The 17,286-nt window shown below is 36.7% G+C and overlaps 1 protein-coding gene across 1 annotated transcript in view; it reads right to left on the minus strand.

Annotated features, from left to right (window-relative positions):
* Positions 1 to 17,286, minus strand: part of LOC127634650 (transcriptional activator GLI3-like) — a 166,799-nt gene that overhangs the window by 44,961 nt on the left and 104,552 nt on the right. The window contains exons 5-6 of the mRNA XM_052114284.1: positions 9,399 to 9,604; positions 4,824 to 4,979 (exon numbers count right to left, since the gene is read on the minus strand). Of these exons, the coding sequence (XP_051970244.1) occupies positions 4,824 to 4,979; positions 9,399 to 9,604 (362 nt within the window). The remainder of the gene's footprint in view (positions 1 to 4,823; positions 4,980 to 9,398; positions 9,605 to 17,286) is intronic.

Here is a 17,286-nt window from a genome sequence, read left to right on the forward strand (position 1 = left end):
TACTTTTTTAAACAGAAAGCATGCAAACAAAACAAGATTACGCTCTCTCTCTCTCTGTCTCTCTCTTTGACTCTCGCTCTCTCTTGTTTGACACGTACAGTGATTACAGGGTCTGTCATTCACATTTAAATCACAGTGTGCGTGCGTGTGTATTCCCACATTTAGAACATCTTTCCACATTGTTGGCATTCTGCTTAGAACTCTGCTTTAGGGCTTTGTATGTTTGTGGATGTGTGGGGCACAGAAAACCACAATGCAAACAGACACACACAATCATACAAATGTGTACATATACACTGGTGGCCAAAAGTTTGGAATAATGTACAGATTTTGCTCTTCTAGAAAGAAATTGATACTTTTATTCACCAAAGTGGCATTCAACTGATCACAATGTGATCAGGACATTAATAATGTGAAACATTACTATTACAAATTGGAAAAAAAAACTTAAACTACTTCAAAGAGTTCTCATAAAAAAATCTTCCACGTGCAGAGATCCTTGATATTCCAGCTGTCAGTTTGTCCAGATACTCAGGTGTCTTTTCACCCCACACAGTTGTATCTGGGCCTTCCACATCTCTTTCTGTCTTTGTTAGAGCCAGTTGTCTTTTGTCTTTGAAGACTGTAGTGTACACCTTTATATGAAATCTTCAGTTTTTTGGCACTTTCAAGCATTGTACAGCCTTCATGCCTCAAAACAATGATTGACTGATGAGTTTCTAGAGAAAGTTGTTTCTTTTTTGCCATTTTTGACCAAATATTGACCTTAAAACACACCAGTTTTGCATACTGTGACAACTCAAAAACAAACACAAAGACAATGTTAAACTACATTTATATGAACCAAATATCTTTCAACTGTGATATAATAGCAAGTGATTTTCTAGTATCAAATTAGCAATTTAGCATGATTACTCAAGGATAAGGTGTTGGAGTGACGACTGCTTTAAATGAGATTAGATCTGATCGAAAATGACTTGTTTCAAATAGTGATGGTGCTGTATTTTACATCAGTAATGACCTGACTATACTTTGTGATCAGTTGAATGCCACTTTGGTGAATTAAAGTACCAATTACCTTCCAAAACAGCAAAATCTGTAAATTATTCCAAACTTTTGGCTGACAGTGTACACATGAACACACACACACACACACACACACACACACACACACACACACACACACACACACACACACACACACATGTTGTGTTTCCATGTTTTATGGGGACTTTCCATAGACATAATGGTTTTTATACTGTACAAACTTTATATTCTATCCCCTAAACCTAACCCTACCCCTAAACCTAACCCTCACAGAAAACTTTCTGCATTTTTACATTTTCAAAGAACATAATTTAGTATGATTTATAAGCTGTTTTCCTCATGGGGACCGACAAAATGTCCCCACAAGGTCAAACATTTCGGGTTTTACTATCCTTATGGGGACATTTGGTCCCCACAAAGTGATAAATACACGCTCACACATACACACACACACACACACACACACACACACACACACACACACAACACACACACACACACACACAGACATTCTTAATGATTAAATTATGATTTTGCATTTATGCTGGAAAAGACTAGGGGCCTGATTCAAGAAAGATTCTCAAAAATAATATAATTTCTAACTACTATTTTTTTCTCTTATTTTTCAAACTTTTCTAAGAATAAAAAAGTTACAAATATTTTGGATATATTTTGAAAAGAATTGTACTTATGTTTTTCTTCTACCTTCAGTATTTATAGCTAGATACCTTCTCACAAACTTCTTATCATTAAAACTAAGAACTTTTTTTTTAACTTTCTGAAAAAATGTTTTTTACATGGTCACCAGCATGTTGTTTAACCCTTCAGTTATGTTTGGGATGTTTTTGACCCATTTAAAGGGATGGTTTACCCAAAAATTAAAATTCCCTCATCATTTACTCACCCTCGTGCCATCCCAGATGTGTATGACTTTCAATCTTCTGCAGAACACAAACCAAGATTTTTTGTAACCATTGTAGGTCCCTACAATGCAAGTGAATGGTAATCAGACCTTTCAAGCTCAAATAAATCACATAATGACAGCATCAAATTAATCCATATGACCCCAGTGGTTAAATCCATACCTTCAGAAGTGATATGTTAGGTGTGGGTGAGAAACAGATCAATATTTAAGCCTTATTTTAATATATATCTCCACTTTCACATTCTGCAAGTGAAAGTGAAAGAGGAGATTTATAGTAAAAAGGATTTAAATATTTATCTGTTTTTAAACCACAGTGATTTAATTCCTTCAGAAGACATATATTAAACCACGAGTCGTATGGATTACTTTATGCTGCCTTTATGTGATTTTTGGAGCTGTCTAGTTACCATTCACTTGTATTGTATGGACCTACAGAGCTGAGATATTAAACATCTAAAAATCTTTGTATTCAGCAGAAGAAAAAAAGTCATACACATCTGGGATGGCATGAAAGTGATTAAATAATAAGAGCATTTTAATTTACTACCTTTAAATGGGTCAAAACATTGAAAAAAACATTTATTTGTCAAAATTTATTTGAATTCTACACAACAATGAACCAATAAATAAGTAAAAAATAAACTGTATTAAATTTTGATGATACTTGTTTATATTTATGCAATGTCAGGACATTTTTGGTGATTAATAAACTATTGCTAGGTCGTTGCTTAGGCATTACTAAATGCATGCAAGATGGTTGCTTACAGGCCCAAGTCAAAAGAGACTATCCCTAAGTCTCAAAGGTATATTGATCCCTAGGTCTGTATATAGAAGTATAAGGGATTTTTTATGTCATTTTTTGTATGTCAAGCTGATGAGTTTTAATAAAAACCATGAATCATATTTGTTTCAAAGAGATAACATTTGTAAATATTTCTAATTATCATTGCTTTTTTCCCCTCAAAATGAATGGTTTACTGCATATCTGTCCCACCTTATTCATATACATATATTGCATATACTGTATACGTGGTGCTCTTACCAAATAAATACTCTTTTAAAAATGGTGAAAAACAACCCTATACATATGTTCACGTCTACAATCAAAAAGGAGGTGCTGTATATATAATGTACCCTATAGGGCCTTGTATTTGACAGAACAAAGCAGTTGTTTGGAATTTTTGTCTGAAACAGAAGGGTCAATCAGGCTTTTTAATTAACGTTACCAGCACAACTTCCTTATTCAACCAGCTTCATCAGAAAAACACATTCTAGTCCACCAGCTAGACCACCACCAAACCAGCCTGGATTAGCAGGAAAACAATTCTGATATGAATTTAGTTTTTAAGTAAGCATGAGTAAATATCACATTGTTGCTCGGTGATACTTCTTTTCAGTGAAAACATTTCAAAAGCCAGTAATTCCACCTTAAAACCCATCTAGGCCCTGTAGAAGGCTTTAAATTGAGGTGTCCAGCTTTAATATAGATGCACCATCTAATCACTGTTGGCTAATTAGCTGCTAACACATTAAACAATGCACTGCCTGCACACAACTACACAGGACAGGTTCATTCTTTCATTAGCCAGTTTTTCCCGAGAAGTAATTACACTGATGTAGGCTAAGCTCTAAACTAACTGTGCTATCCCATCCCCATTATTAACAAAAGCTTCTAGATAACTCACTTCTCTTCAGTCAGATTCTACATATAATAAAAGAGAGCTTTAAAGTGTTAATTTGGCCAGCATGGAACACACTTTGTTAAAACAGGATGACTTATTACCAAGAGCAGATCACAGGCGATTTGAAGTAGGTTGGATGTCTCCATTTGAAAACGGTGGCCCTAATTGTTTTGTTTCAGTCTATTAATCTTAAATAGTGGCACAGAAGAAAGCATTTCTTCAGTGATAAATAGTGGGACATTCCAATTCCCACTTAATAGCAATTAATTTTCTGATATCCATGCAAGTTTGGCTAGTTTTAATTAGTTTGTGAAGAATAGGAGAGAAACCACTGACGAGCTGACTAAATACATTCTCATCAAAGACTAAGGGCCAGTCCATCTGACCTCGCTCAGAATCACTGTGCTTTTAATTTCCTATTTACAATTTAAAAGAACTCAATGTCCTACACACATTCCCCCCCTTAAACGAAAGCATTAAGACAATGGAACCATTTAAGCACTTCATTACCTAGGAATGGTTCTCTAAGAGAAAATAATTATATTTTAAATAAAATGATATTTAAAGCTGCCTCGTTTTTCCTTCTGACCTGACTTTCTAACATTTATCTCCTCTGAAATTAACTATAAACGTAAACAGTCCTTTGATTACGTTCACAGTGGTAAGGAACGAGGAGGAAGGTTTGGCCAATTTCCCCCTTGATTTTTTAACTGTCAGTAGAAATGGCCCTATTTGACTTGAGAGACTTTTGGCTTTTGCTTAAATGATAGTTCAGGTTGTAAAATGGGTATAAGGAGTTTCAGCCCAAGCCTGCATATTTTACTCAAATTTGAATTTGAAAACCGTAAATTGTAATCTCATTGGCTGGCTGCTACAGTACACAACCTCCATGAGTCTTAACCCATCCACCAGGAAACAAGGCTTTGTTAACAAATGAACAATCAGCTGCAATGATCGCTTCCGAGGAAGAACTAGTTTGAAGGACTAGGATTTGTCTAATCGAACTTAATAGGAGGAAGATAGCAGCAAGTAACTCTTGGAAAAACATCTAGTAAATGTCTTTGATAATCAAACAAGAAGAGACTTTAAGTACCAACTAAAGATGGCCTGTTAACATGAGATAGATGGATGTTACTTGCATCAGAAGAGTTATGGAGTGGGGAACTTGCCTTCCATAGCCTGCAGGTACTCCATATGCAGGGCGTTGCTTGCAGACCCAGTTGTGGATGCCACCGAGGGAATGATGTCAGCGTAGGGGCTGCGGTGACCTGCAAGCAGGGCCATCTGGTGGTAATACTCCGCAGTGGTTAAACCGGTGTGGGGTGCTGATGGGTCCAACCAGTAAAAGAGGGAAAAAAAACAAAAACAAAAAACTTTGTCATCTGCTGCAAGGAAATAGAACAAATATGCATTGTTTCCCCAATATGCTTTCAGAAGCGATGCTGCGCCGTTGCTGAATTATGAGTGCTGTTATTATCTATAGACATTTCACATGGTTCATTAATATCCATGATGCAACGTAACACAGCACCAGTCAGTGGCGTGCTTATACTGCACGCAGTCAAATGGGACACCTGTATGAAGCAAAAGGAACCTCACCATTTAGACGCATTTATTCACAGTGATGTCATCGTATAGCAGCCAATCATAGGCGAGTGCGTACACATACACAATAGAGAAACAAGAAACCTGACAGGATACCTCTTCTAGCGGAAAGTCTTTTAATCTGACAACTTCTTTGGCAAAGGTAGTAGAAATACGTATAGGACTCCAGACTGCGACTAAATAGTTGCATCTTGCAAATATAGATTTCGTTTTTTTAGAGGTGACACTGGTGTGACTACAGAGTTTGTCAACTCTTGTTGTTTATGCGTGACGCGTCTGTTTTCTGTTTCGTATGAGAAAAATGGCACGTAACAGCACTAGTCACTACCCGGGTCAACTATCAGCCAACACAATGAACAGAGCAGTGCCAGCGCAGAGCAGTCTCGCCACGCAGCGCAAATCATTATAAACAGTGTGAGAAACGTGTCGCAGATGCCAAACTCATTTGAATTTGACTGGAAAAACACTATGAAAACCCTTAGAGAGTTTAAATGTTTAACGGCACACCATTATAAACAAAACTGACCAGAACATAAATGAAAGACTGTACAATCCACACATCACCACCCTAACAAAACCATACCTTGGATTTACTATAGTAACACTTACTGTGATAACAACAGTATTTCTGCAGATGTGCAACACTCAAAAAAATATATTATAGCCTATTTTCAAGGTTGATCCATTTCAATTTAATAAAACAATTCCATCTAATTGAATTGCCTAATCTTTAACTAAATCAAATTTATAAATCTCACAAAATGGAAGTTTTATTAATTACATTTTCTTCAAGACTATTCAATTCAATTAGATGGAAATGTGTTATTCAACTGAAATGGATAAATCTTAAAAATAGCCTAAAATATTTTTTGGACTGAATGTGTTCAATTCATACTAAATATTTGTGTATTATTTATATAGTCCTATTAAATAATTAATTTCTATTACAATTATGTCAGTTTCAAAAAGTTTCTCTTTTGTTTTTAGAGTTTCTAAATGTATAGTTTCTGTCATTTCAGAATAAAAATGCCATAGTTTGTTTTGTTGAAGATACTTACTACCGTAGTAAGGAGCCATGCTTGGTTTTACCAGTGACTATCTGTGATCTAATTATAAATCTCACTTAAAATTATGTACACTAATGGAGGAACTAAAATATATTATTTTGGACCAAGCAATCAGTTTTTCTTCTGTGTAAAATCTAGAATCTTCTCTTTGATTGTAGGAAAAAGTAACTGGATTTGTTTGCCTTCAGAAATTCAAAGAGACTGTACTTAATCAGTAAGATTGCATGCAGAATATTTCAATTTAGCCCTATATAAAAGGCCTATATAGAAATAAACTTTTTTATAGATGTTACTGTTGCATCAATTCAAAATCAATGCTATACTGTCTAATGTGCATTTCAGTGCAAAATAATATATAATAGTGTCAATATTTTTTTTAATTAAGCAAACAAAAAATAAAAAATGTTCCATTGTTGCTACCAAATCAGGTGTAATCACCATCTGTAGAACTTGGTGGCACCAGTACCACTGCTCTCATGTGTTAGTCTGGAGCCCTGTGGTGACTTGGATGTTCTGTTAGATAGGTTTATAATTTCTACTGGTGTTCATGTTAAATAAAATTATTGAAAGTGATTTTCTGAGTGCCTCAAGTGTCAAAAGCTCCCAGTAAATAATAAACACACATGACAAGCTGAACATGAATAATCCATCTATAATGATTCTAAGGTCATTTTAAGCTGTTTCACCACTAACGTGCATAAATCTGGGTCCGGCCTTACAGGCTCGTGGACACATGCACTACAAAGGAAAAAATAATCCTAGGGGAAACACTGAATAATGTGAGCCTCTTAAGTGTTGCCTCAAAAATGTCCCTATATTTTAGTGTTTATCCTGCATATTCCCTTTAGTTCTAGATATCCAAATGTTGAAGATTGGGGGTGCCTAATGTAAAAGTCGAAAAATATTTATTGACCTCTAATCTGAATATTGGGGGTGTGCAGAAAACCTTTGTCTTCCCCTCACCAATTCCAAACGACAAATTGCTTTTAAAAACAAAAAGGCCTAAATCTTATTTCTAAACTCTCAAACAGTATCCTGTTCTCTGCCTCTCTGTCATTCTTTATATATCTCTGTCTTTCATGTTTTCTCTATATCCCTCTCACTATTTAGCTACAGAGAGCTACAAGTCCTTGCACTGTATCCTAAAAATAAACTTTTGGCAACATGGTTTTCAATGCAAATGACACAATTGAGAGAGCACACACACAAAACACACACACACACACACACACACACACACACACACACACACACACACACACACACACACACACACACACACACACATATACATACACAAAAAAGGGAAAGAGAATAAGATAAAGCCTCAAACAGAGCTTCTCAATGCAAATACAAAATCAGTTTAGTGGCACAAAGTGTTGTGGTTAATTCCTGTGGGGATGAAGATCTTGACTGAAGCCCGGACTGAATGCATGAAATGTGCATCTCTGATTGGTTGTGTGAATGTAAGAAGAAATTCCAAATTAATTCGATGTGGGTATTTTGTCTTAAGTATTGAAAGAGGGACTGGGTGGAGGGGGAGGGGGGTTCTTTAATTGTCTCTGTTGTTGTGTCTTGCCTCAGTCGTAATATGTCTCGTTCTCCGCTCACATGCAGAAAGAGCTTTGCAGAATTTCTAAATGGGAGATGTTGGCACTGAAGTGCAGGACTGGCGGTGGGTAGGGGTGAGGGGGTTTTGGTTGTGGGATACTTGAGTGGCAATTTTTAAGGATGAAAATGCACCCTCAATTTGGTGTGCCACCAGAGCTGGAGGCATTCTGTTGGTGGAACACACTGGCATCTTGGACGGCACACCAAAATGTCTTTCAAAAGAGGAATGGAAAGCGAGGGAGGAAACTATAAATTGAAACAGCGATAAAACTCCCACCTATGTTTATTCTCGTTTATTCTTGGGTTTTAATGCCATTTTTTTTGGAGTCAATGATGCCGATATCTAACAGGGTGGTTGATTGACATAAATATTTTCATACATAAGAAATACATTTTAATGATCATACATGACATACATGCACAAAACTGCCACAATAAAGCACATTGTTCTGTGTAATTACAAAAAAAATTGAAAATGGAACACATGCACTCTGAAGTCCTAGCCAAGTGTGCACTGTTATCTGCAGATGCTGATATCATCAAAATGGCTAAATATTGGCCAATATATCTGAAATGTTATGTTAACGTTATTGGGTTTAAACCTGGAAACATGCTCAGGAACATGTGGAACACTAACAATTGAGGGAATGCTAACAATAATACAATTACAATCTAATAATTTGTTTGAGGATTAGACACCTTTGTGATTTGTTTCTACTACAAATAACACATAGAGTTGACCCCTATTTGAAATAAAATGTTGCACTATGATTCTTCAGTACATCACATATCATGATTTATTTTACAGAGCAGTCTATGTTCCAGTCCGCAATGAAAAACAAAACCCAAAACTTTGTTTATCCATCTAATGATTACTTTTCACCTGACGCAAAGGTCACATCAAGTTAACTACATCAAGCAGTTCACTTTAGCCGTTTATAACTATCCATTTGGGAATGTTCCAAGTTACAATTCTCCTTTGAAACATGTGGTAGATAGTCAAACTTTGCTGACATGAGATGGCAACACAGTTCGATACATTCACGATTATCTGTGGCCTCTGGGAGGCCCCTCTAATTGGCCCCTTTTGCTATTTGTTCTCCAGGCTTCAATTAAGCCTCCATGCCTGAGGAGAGGGCCAAGGGGCCGGCATCCTTAAAAACAGCAGGCTATAGATAGATAAATAGACAGACAGAGGATGGATGGATGGATGGATGGATGGATTGATTCAGATTTATATTCATCGTTTCCACTGACCAGTGATTGTATCACATTGTATTTGGACTCGTTTGGTTTTTCAGGAGCATCTGTTGTTTTTTTATGTTCTGTTTATGTTTCATGAAATTACAAGCAAAAACGCTCACCATCTGTAGAAAGCATGCCCTTTATTTATTGTATGAAGCAGTGATGCTTACTTTAAGAGGAATTAGTGGACCCTGTATGGGTTCTTGAGGTACTCACCATCTGCAGGACTGAGGCCCCTGGCTGCAGAGATCATGGAGAGTGAGGGACTGCTGTGCAGCGAGCGGATGTAGTCCATGTAGGGGTTAATGTATGGATGTGGAGGGTTAAAGGGCGACTCTGCCCCCATCGAAGGGTTCCGATGCGGTGAGATCCGGATGAGGGAGATATCTGAAAACGCTGGGCTGGCCGCCAATGCAGGAGGCCTTGAATGAAAGACATAGAAAAGCATTTAAGCACCTTAGGAGTCTTTTTCTAACTGTATTCCTTCACTTGTTCAGCTGTGGGGATGTTCCAAGTCTTTGGGTTTATTTGTAAAATGTCATGTTAACTGTGCACAAACAACCCAAGCGCATGCATACATTTAGATGAAGTCATCAAAGAAAACAGAGCTCCGCACAAGACACAAAAGCTCGGCATGTGATCTATTCATTTTGGATCTCTGCTCCAGATCTAGCGTCTGCAAAGAATGGTGTAGGAGATCGAGCAGGAAATGAATGGTGACACTATCTATCAGGCTCCACCTGCAGGGCCAAATCACAGAGTGAGCGGGAGAGAGAAAGCCAGAGCTAAATTCCAACTTCTCCCTTCGCAGACATTTCCTAAGATCAAAGGCAGCTTTCAACACATCACATTTTAATCAGACAGAGATGGCCAGGAATTTTCACCGCTACCCACAATACTGTCTGTGAGTTTATGAGTGTCTCTCAGTCTGTTGAGGATTTTGGTGTTGTTGTTCTAGTCTTGAACAGCCCCTATTCCACCATTATTATTTCAGATTTGCTTGAAACTTCAAACAAGATAGCCAATGTGGGTTTGCATGACTTAGGCAATGTGTACCACAAGATACACACTTTTTGGTTTCTTATAGGAGGTATGAAAAAGAGTTTCTCACCCAATCTTGTTATCTTTTATCATTGTTGGGTCTGATTTGATTATTTAGATTTTACATTTACATTTATGCATTTGGCAGACGCTTTTATCCAAAGCGACTTACAGTGCACTTATTACAGGGACAATCCCCCCGGAGCAACCTGGAGTTAAGTGCCTTGCTCAAGGGCCCAACAGTGGCATCTTGGTGGTGCTGGGGCCTGAACACCCAACCTTCTGGTCAGTAACACTGAGCCTCAACCACTGAGCCACCACTGCCCCGATTATGTGGGTCAGACTGACCTAAAACCAACATGGCCGCCCATGGTGCAGGACATCCTGACTTTGTGATAATTAATTAAATATTAATCGTACTATTCTTCATTAAAAAAAAACAATAGAACTGCTAATATTAATTGTGACAAAGAAATGACAAAAAGTTAAATGAAATAATGTTTTGGGTAATTATTTTCCACTCTTACCTGTTTAAGGGTTAAAGCCATTAAAATAACTAATAACTAAAATAAATAAATAAGCAATTGGCCCTTGTAGCACTTTTAGAACGAGAGAGAGTCAAGCTATACACAAGAAAAGAAAATAAAGTGCCGTCAGACACCCTATAGAATTTTTTGACTTCAAGTGACATCTTTAAAAGACCGGATGGACCCAATTACACACCAAAGTTTGTCCCCTCTCAATTTTATTCTGTCAGCCTCTGGAGTCTACAGTACTTCAACCGATAATGAAAGAGCTTGACCTGTTACTCATAATGAAGGACAAGAATGGAAACAACAAAATTCCCCTCCTTTTTGTTAGTACAATTAAACCATACAAAGGTCTCAACAAGTAAAAAGTCAATGGAATTTGGCATGCCCATGTATATATACATTGTATACGGTAGCATTGAGAAGTCAGATTGATTTTAGCAATTAGATTCATATAATTCATATAATAATAAAAAATAAGTTAAAAGTATAATGTCAAGATAAATAGTGCCGTTTATCACTAAATCATCAATAAACATAGAAAAAGACAAATTGCATTGTTTGTTAGAGCTGGGTACTGATTTCCTGATTCGATTTGATACCGATTCACAAGCTTTTGATTTGATTTGATTTGAATTCTGATCCATTTGGGTCTATTTTTGGGTCTATTTCAGATATGTCCATTTTGCTTGTATATGAAAGAAATTCCCTCTCAGCTAATTCTATTAATTATACAAAGGGCCTTCTAACATACTACATTATGAAAATATTGATTTTAGCATTTTTGTTTTATCATTAGATATTATTTTAGTCAAATAGTTTTTTTACATTTTACAGATTCCATGTATTCAATCAATAAATTTGTTGTCCTGAAACTGCATGTATGGCATCACAAATACTGTATTTACTGTTTCAAGGTTGTCCCATCAAGTTTGAATTGCTCTGATGGTAGGGACATTCCTTATGTAATTTATGTACAGATCGAGGACATGATTAAAAGTGTTAATTATACAATTTATACGTATTTATACTGATATGTAGAACAAATGTTAAATAGGTGCAGTCTCTTTAAGATTCGCAGCAGTTCAGCGAGTGTCTAACAGAAGTGTTTTGTTTGAGCGAACATTAATGAATAGAATCGAATAGCTTCTTTAACACATCCGTGCTATGTGTGATTAGAATTAAACGTTTTTGTAGTTATTGTTATTGTTTATGATGAACAACTGACTGTACAGAACAGAAAGGATATATATGGGAAAAAAACATTATTCAATGACCAATGGATTGAGTGGATCTCATCTTTGGACACACATTACACGGAACGCATCAATGCAAACTTTTACTCTTAACACGCCGTGAAAGGATCTCAGTGCTGAACTTTTTCACCACTATACTACTCAATATCACTGGTGAGAGAAATCTGAAAATTGACCAACCAGTGGCTAATCAGAGGTGTCGTTCAATGAAGATTGATATGCATAGGCAGAACAGGCTCAACAAAGGATAACATGACAACTATAATATATAACTACAATATGATGTCTATTAATCTCTGAATATCACATGCCTTTGTTATGGCTCAAAGAATGTGCCAGTTTTTAGTTCACCAGATCCGTTCAGGTTCATGTTTGTCCAAAAATGTGTTTGGCTTTCAAAAGATCTGAGTCAACAGCTCACTGTCTTTTCTATCTGGGCAATACGGGCCATTTTGCACGTCTTACAATCACAAGACATGTTCGTACTTCCTCCACTAACTCACACACACACCCATATACAGCTATGGTGTAGCATACTGGTAGCAGGTGTGTGTGCAGGCATGCATGTGTGATTGACAGCACCCTCATGGTGTGTGTGTTCATAATCATTAAACATCAGCAAACAACTATAGAAACAAACATATACTCATGCCATAAAGGAGTTTGGACCGTATCACCAGAATACAACACATGCACACACACACATGCACATACACACATACATACAGACACAACAAAACTTTCATGACCATAATGACAAAAGAACCTACAAAGATTATTTATCTCCTATCATGACACTTTCTTTCAAAATCAATATTTGCAATAGTAGCTTTCACACTGCTACAAAATCAATTGCCCTCAGCAGAGGCAAAAAAACGACCTAACTTGAACTGTGCCTGATTTACACCCCCTTAAACCCACAAATGGACTGCAGCGATTTCAAATCTTTACACACTCATTGTTATCTTGTTTTAGAAGGTACAGGAAGACAAACAGCCTCTTGTTATATCCCAGTGAGACTACTCTGTTTTAGGTGTAATAGAGCATTTCAGGATTGAGAGAGAAAGCGTGAGCATCCAAAAGAGGTTATAAACATGGTTATAACACAGGGATGATTTACACAGTTGCATATCCTGACTGTTATGGTTTATGTGCTAAATAGTTTTAACTTGGAGGAGGATGCAGTCACTAACAGAAGAGAGCAAGTTGATAGGTGATATATTTAAAAAGTGAAATGTGTAGGAGAGAGAGCAACTCGTATGGACGTTTTGAGAGTGATTGTGAGGGACCGGGAAGGCTGAGAAGTAGACAACAGGAAATCAAAACGGACCCCTCTTATTAAAGGGGTCATGTCATTAGTAATCAAATTTCACTTGATATTTTGATATATAAGAGGTCATTGTACTACAAAAACATAATGTAAGTTTCAAAACTTCCTCTCCAGTTTATTGTTTCTACTTGACTCATTTTAAAATCGGTCCCATAGTGACGCAGGAATGAGGTGTTAATTTCAGTATCCCGTCAAGTTGAACTGATAGAGCGGCTGAGGTACTTCAACTCTGAAAGTGGTAATATTGTTACTGAAGTTTGCTTTTAACCAACGAAAAGATCAATATGTCAAGTAAAGTCCCCAGATGTTGTTGTGTTCCCCACCAGGGAACAAAAATCATATTTCCAATTACACGGGATGCATATTGAAGTTGCCACACAACAGAGGCTAACACTCGGGTTGACCATCCATTACAGCTGGTTACAGATTTATTAACCCTTTACATTCACACCTTGTGTTAGTCTGGACTATTTCCACTATTCTATCTTGTATGCCTAGTAATATAAGTATTCGGCAGAAACAGTATCCTGACTTTGTTTAGTTTTCGGTTGTTATTTCAGTCACAACAACTCACATAAAATTGGACATACAATGATTAATGATTGAATGGACTGATTGCTTTCAGGAGATTTTGTAAATTGATTGCATATGTTCATTCTTTCATTATTGGAAATCGCTTCAAAGATGTTAGCTTATCATAACACAGTGGGCGTGTATATTGAAGTCTTAAAGGGGACAGCACAGAAAACTGAGTGTTTCAGACAGAGGGCCAGAGACAGGGTGGGAAAAGTTCATTTAATGTTATATTATGACTGTTTTTAGTGCAAAAACCTTTACAAACATTATAAGTGAACCTCAAGAAAAATAATAAAGTAAAAAAAAATAAATAAAAAAAAAAAAAAAAAAAAAAAAAAACATGACCCCTTTACATTTTCCTGGTCTTATTGTGCAAGATTCATGTGTGAATATGTAGAGTGGAGGAGGGCGGACCGGGCTGTAACAACGCACGCCCGGTCCCCAATCAGCCTGATGGGGGCGTGCGACGGATGAAGGCAGCCGGTGACGACGGTTTGAGAGAGAGAGAGAATTACAGGCAGCTGCTCTGTGTGTTTATGTTTGTGTATTTTTGGTTCAGATTATTATTGAACTAATATTTATATTGCCAAGCCGATTCTCGCCTCCTCCTTTCCCTTATACCCCTTTACAGAATGTTAGAATAATAATATTAATAATAATAATAATAATAAAAAAACATGTTTTTATCTTACATAATTTTCTCAGCCTATGAAACAGTTTCTCTATTCTGCTGATGTAAACAAGCAGAGCTCAGTATTTTTTTCTGCTGGCTGGGTCAGGCCATTGTTCTGATTTTTACTTGCCCTGACAACATTTTTACTGGCCCCACCACATACATTATAGATTTTATTTAAGAAATGTATTTTGTATGTGCATGTGCCAGGAATAATGTTTATATTTTTAATTTAATGTTAAGTTTTCAAACTTATGAATTAGGTTGCTTTTAATTTTCCAGTTTGTGTTTACTGTAAATGTAATTGTAAAGTTTGATGCAGTCACTCCAACAGTTTTTTCCCCCTCCAGATACATTTTCCAATTTACACGAAAAAAAAAGCTTGTGACAAATCTTCACATCTTACATATTTACTCTTAAATAAAGCTCTCCCTCACAGTTATTATAAAGAATCTGCATCAAAGAAGGAATCTTTCAACACTATTCTGATTCACTCTGATATACATTGCATGAAATTAAATGCACTGAATGTTCTTCTTGAGAGAGAAAGAGAAAACATTTTTAAATAGCACAATGCAGAGAGCAATGTTTAGTTATCAGTCAATACAGGCATGAGAAAGACAAGGGAAGAGAAAAATGGAGAATGATGTTGAAAGAGTAGAACAGAGAGAGGGTGCGTGTGAACTGAAATGGAAAGGGCAGGCCCAAAAACTGAGCAAGTATGTGTTCACAGGCATGTCTGAAGATGTATGTGTACCTATATATATATATATATATATATATATATATATATATATATATATATATATATATACATATAGGTACACAAACCCACACATAATATATATATATATTTGAAAACATTCTTACGGCAGTAACACTATGTGTACATCTCTCTCGTGACTCGACACTGCATGCATGAGCTTGGACTCATAAATCAGCATGACAGAACTCCGTCTGACATGAAGGAATGTAGTGTGTGTGTGTGTGTGTGTGTGTGTGTGTGTGTGTGTGTGTGTGTGTGTGTGAGAGAGAGAGAGAGAGAGAGAGAGAGAGAGAGAGAGAGAGAGAGAGAGAGAGAGAGAGAGAGTAGTAGAGAGTGCAAGAATATTCTCAACCATATGAAGTACTTGCACTTGATTTGAGATCTGTATTAAACACTAAACCCCTCAGTGTTGAAGGCCAATGGAGGTTCAGTAAGGTCAGGCTGGGCAAATGGAGTAGAAACATTCAGAAAATGGTTGGATGGAACAAATATAAGATTTACTCTAAAAACAATAATAATAATAATAATAAGAAGAAGAAGAAAAAACAGTTGGCCAATAAAAAACAGGTCTTAATATTGCCTGCAATTTATCTTGTTTTACTAGAAAATGTGACAAAAATACTGGTAAAGAAATGTTTATTTGTGCTTCGTGCAGCTCTTAAAATGATTATATCAGACAGACAGAAAAGAGAGAGGGCGCCACATATGGAAACCATTTCCTGACCCCCCTCCACAAACACACATACTCTTTCATTGTTTTCTCTCTCTTTCATTTTCTTCTTCTGCACACCGTCACGAGTTCATTCAGGACTGTTACTTCTCTTCGTTAGGCCTTGCTTGCAGTGGAAAGATGAAATGAGCAAATTTGGACTGACGTGATTGTGTTATTCTTCGGCAGGAAATGGTGTCAGGCCGTGTTAATATTATGCTGGCAGAGAGCTTAACAACACTGTGACTTTTGCAGTTTAAACAAACTGGCCATTACGGCTCCCTGCTATGATCAGAGCGGTCGTTCTGCAAATATATACACATGGTGAGAGTAAAATAAATATTAGGTTGCATTAGCTTACATTGTTTGAAACACACGCAAATGTGTATCAAATACAAATACGAGAGGGGGGACATGATAAACTTTGATGTTCTTCTTTGATTCTGTAAACACCAGCTGCACCTATTAGTGACAATGCTCTTGTTTACCATAAAGGTCATGCAAGTCATTTCTGCACCCCTAGTGGCACCAAACAGAATTGCAAAAATAACTTCTGAAGCATATGTGAGTGGCGATGCTAGTGTGTACCGAACGCTATGCAGTTGCTTAGATGTTCAGAGTGTTTCTGGAACTTTGCTTTATGATTGCTAGGGGGTTCTGGAGGGTTGCTTACTGGCTCATGTCAAAAGAACCCACACCCTTCTCTCTTCAGCTTCACTTAGAAAATCACTTGTTTTAGGCTTCCAATGTCATCTCATCTCCTAAACATCTTGACATTTGGGTTGCTCACTGGGGTTTTTTAAGACAGTACTCCTTGTAACAGCCTGATCTCATAAAATTACGTGACTGGCGACATTTTAGCAAAATGATATTACGTGGTATAATACAATATCACAGCAGTTTCGAGGTGAAATGTCCACTGTGTGGCGCTAAAAGCAAGTGAAATATTCTCATAAACAGAGTACCTCTCTACCCTACATCTTAAACCTAAACCTAACCAATAGTGTCATTAAAAGCAATTGTGAGATAAAAAAAAAAAAACTTGTAAATGTAGTTGGTTATGTAATGCAAACATTAAAATGTATCGCTTTACAAGTCATGTGTTATAGTAAAGGTGTTTTGATGTCATAAGATAGCATTGAGTGAGGAATGGGGTGAAAATGTATTGTTTATGAACTGATAATTTGCTGTTTAACTCGTGATTTGTCTAAAAGGCAATGTGT

The sequence above is a fragment of the Xyrauchen texanus genome, chromosome 41, assembly GCF_025860055.1.
Source record: "Xyrauchen texanus isolate HMW12.3.18 chromosome 41, RBS_HiC_50CHRs, whole genome shotgun sequence".
NCBI lineage: Eukaryota > Metazoa > Chordata > Actinopteri > Cypriniformes > Catostomidae > Xyrauchen > Xyrauchen texanus.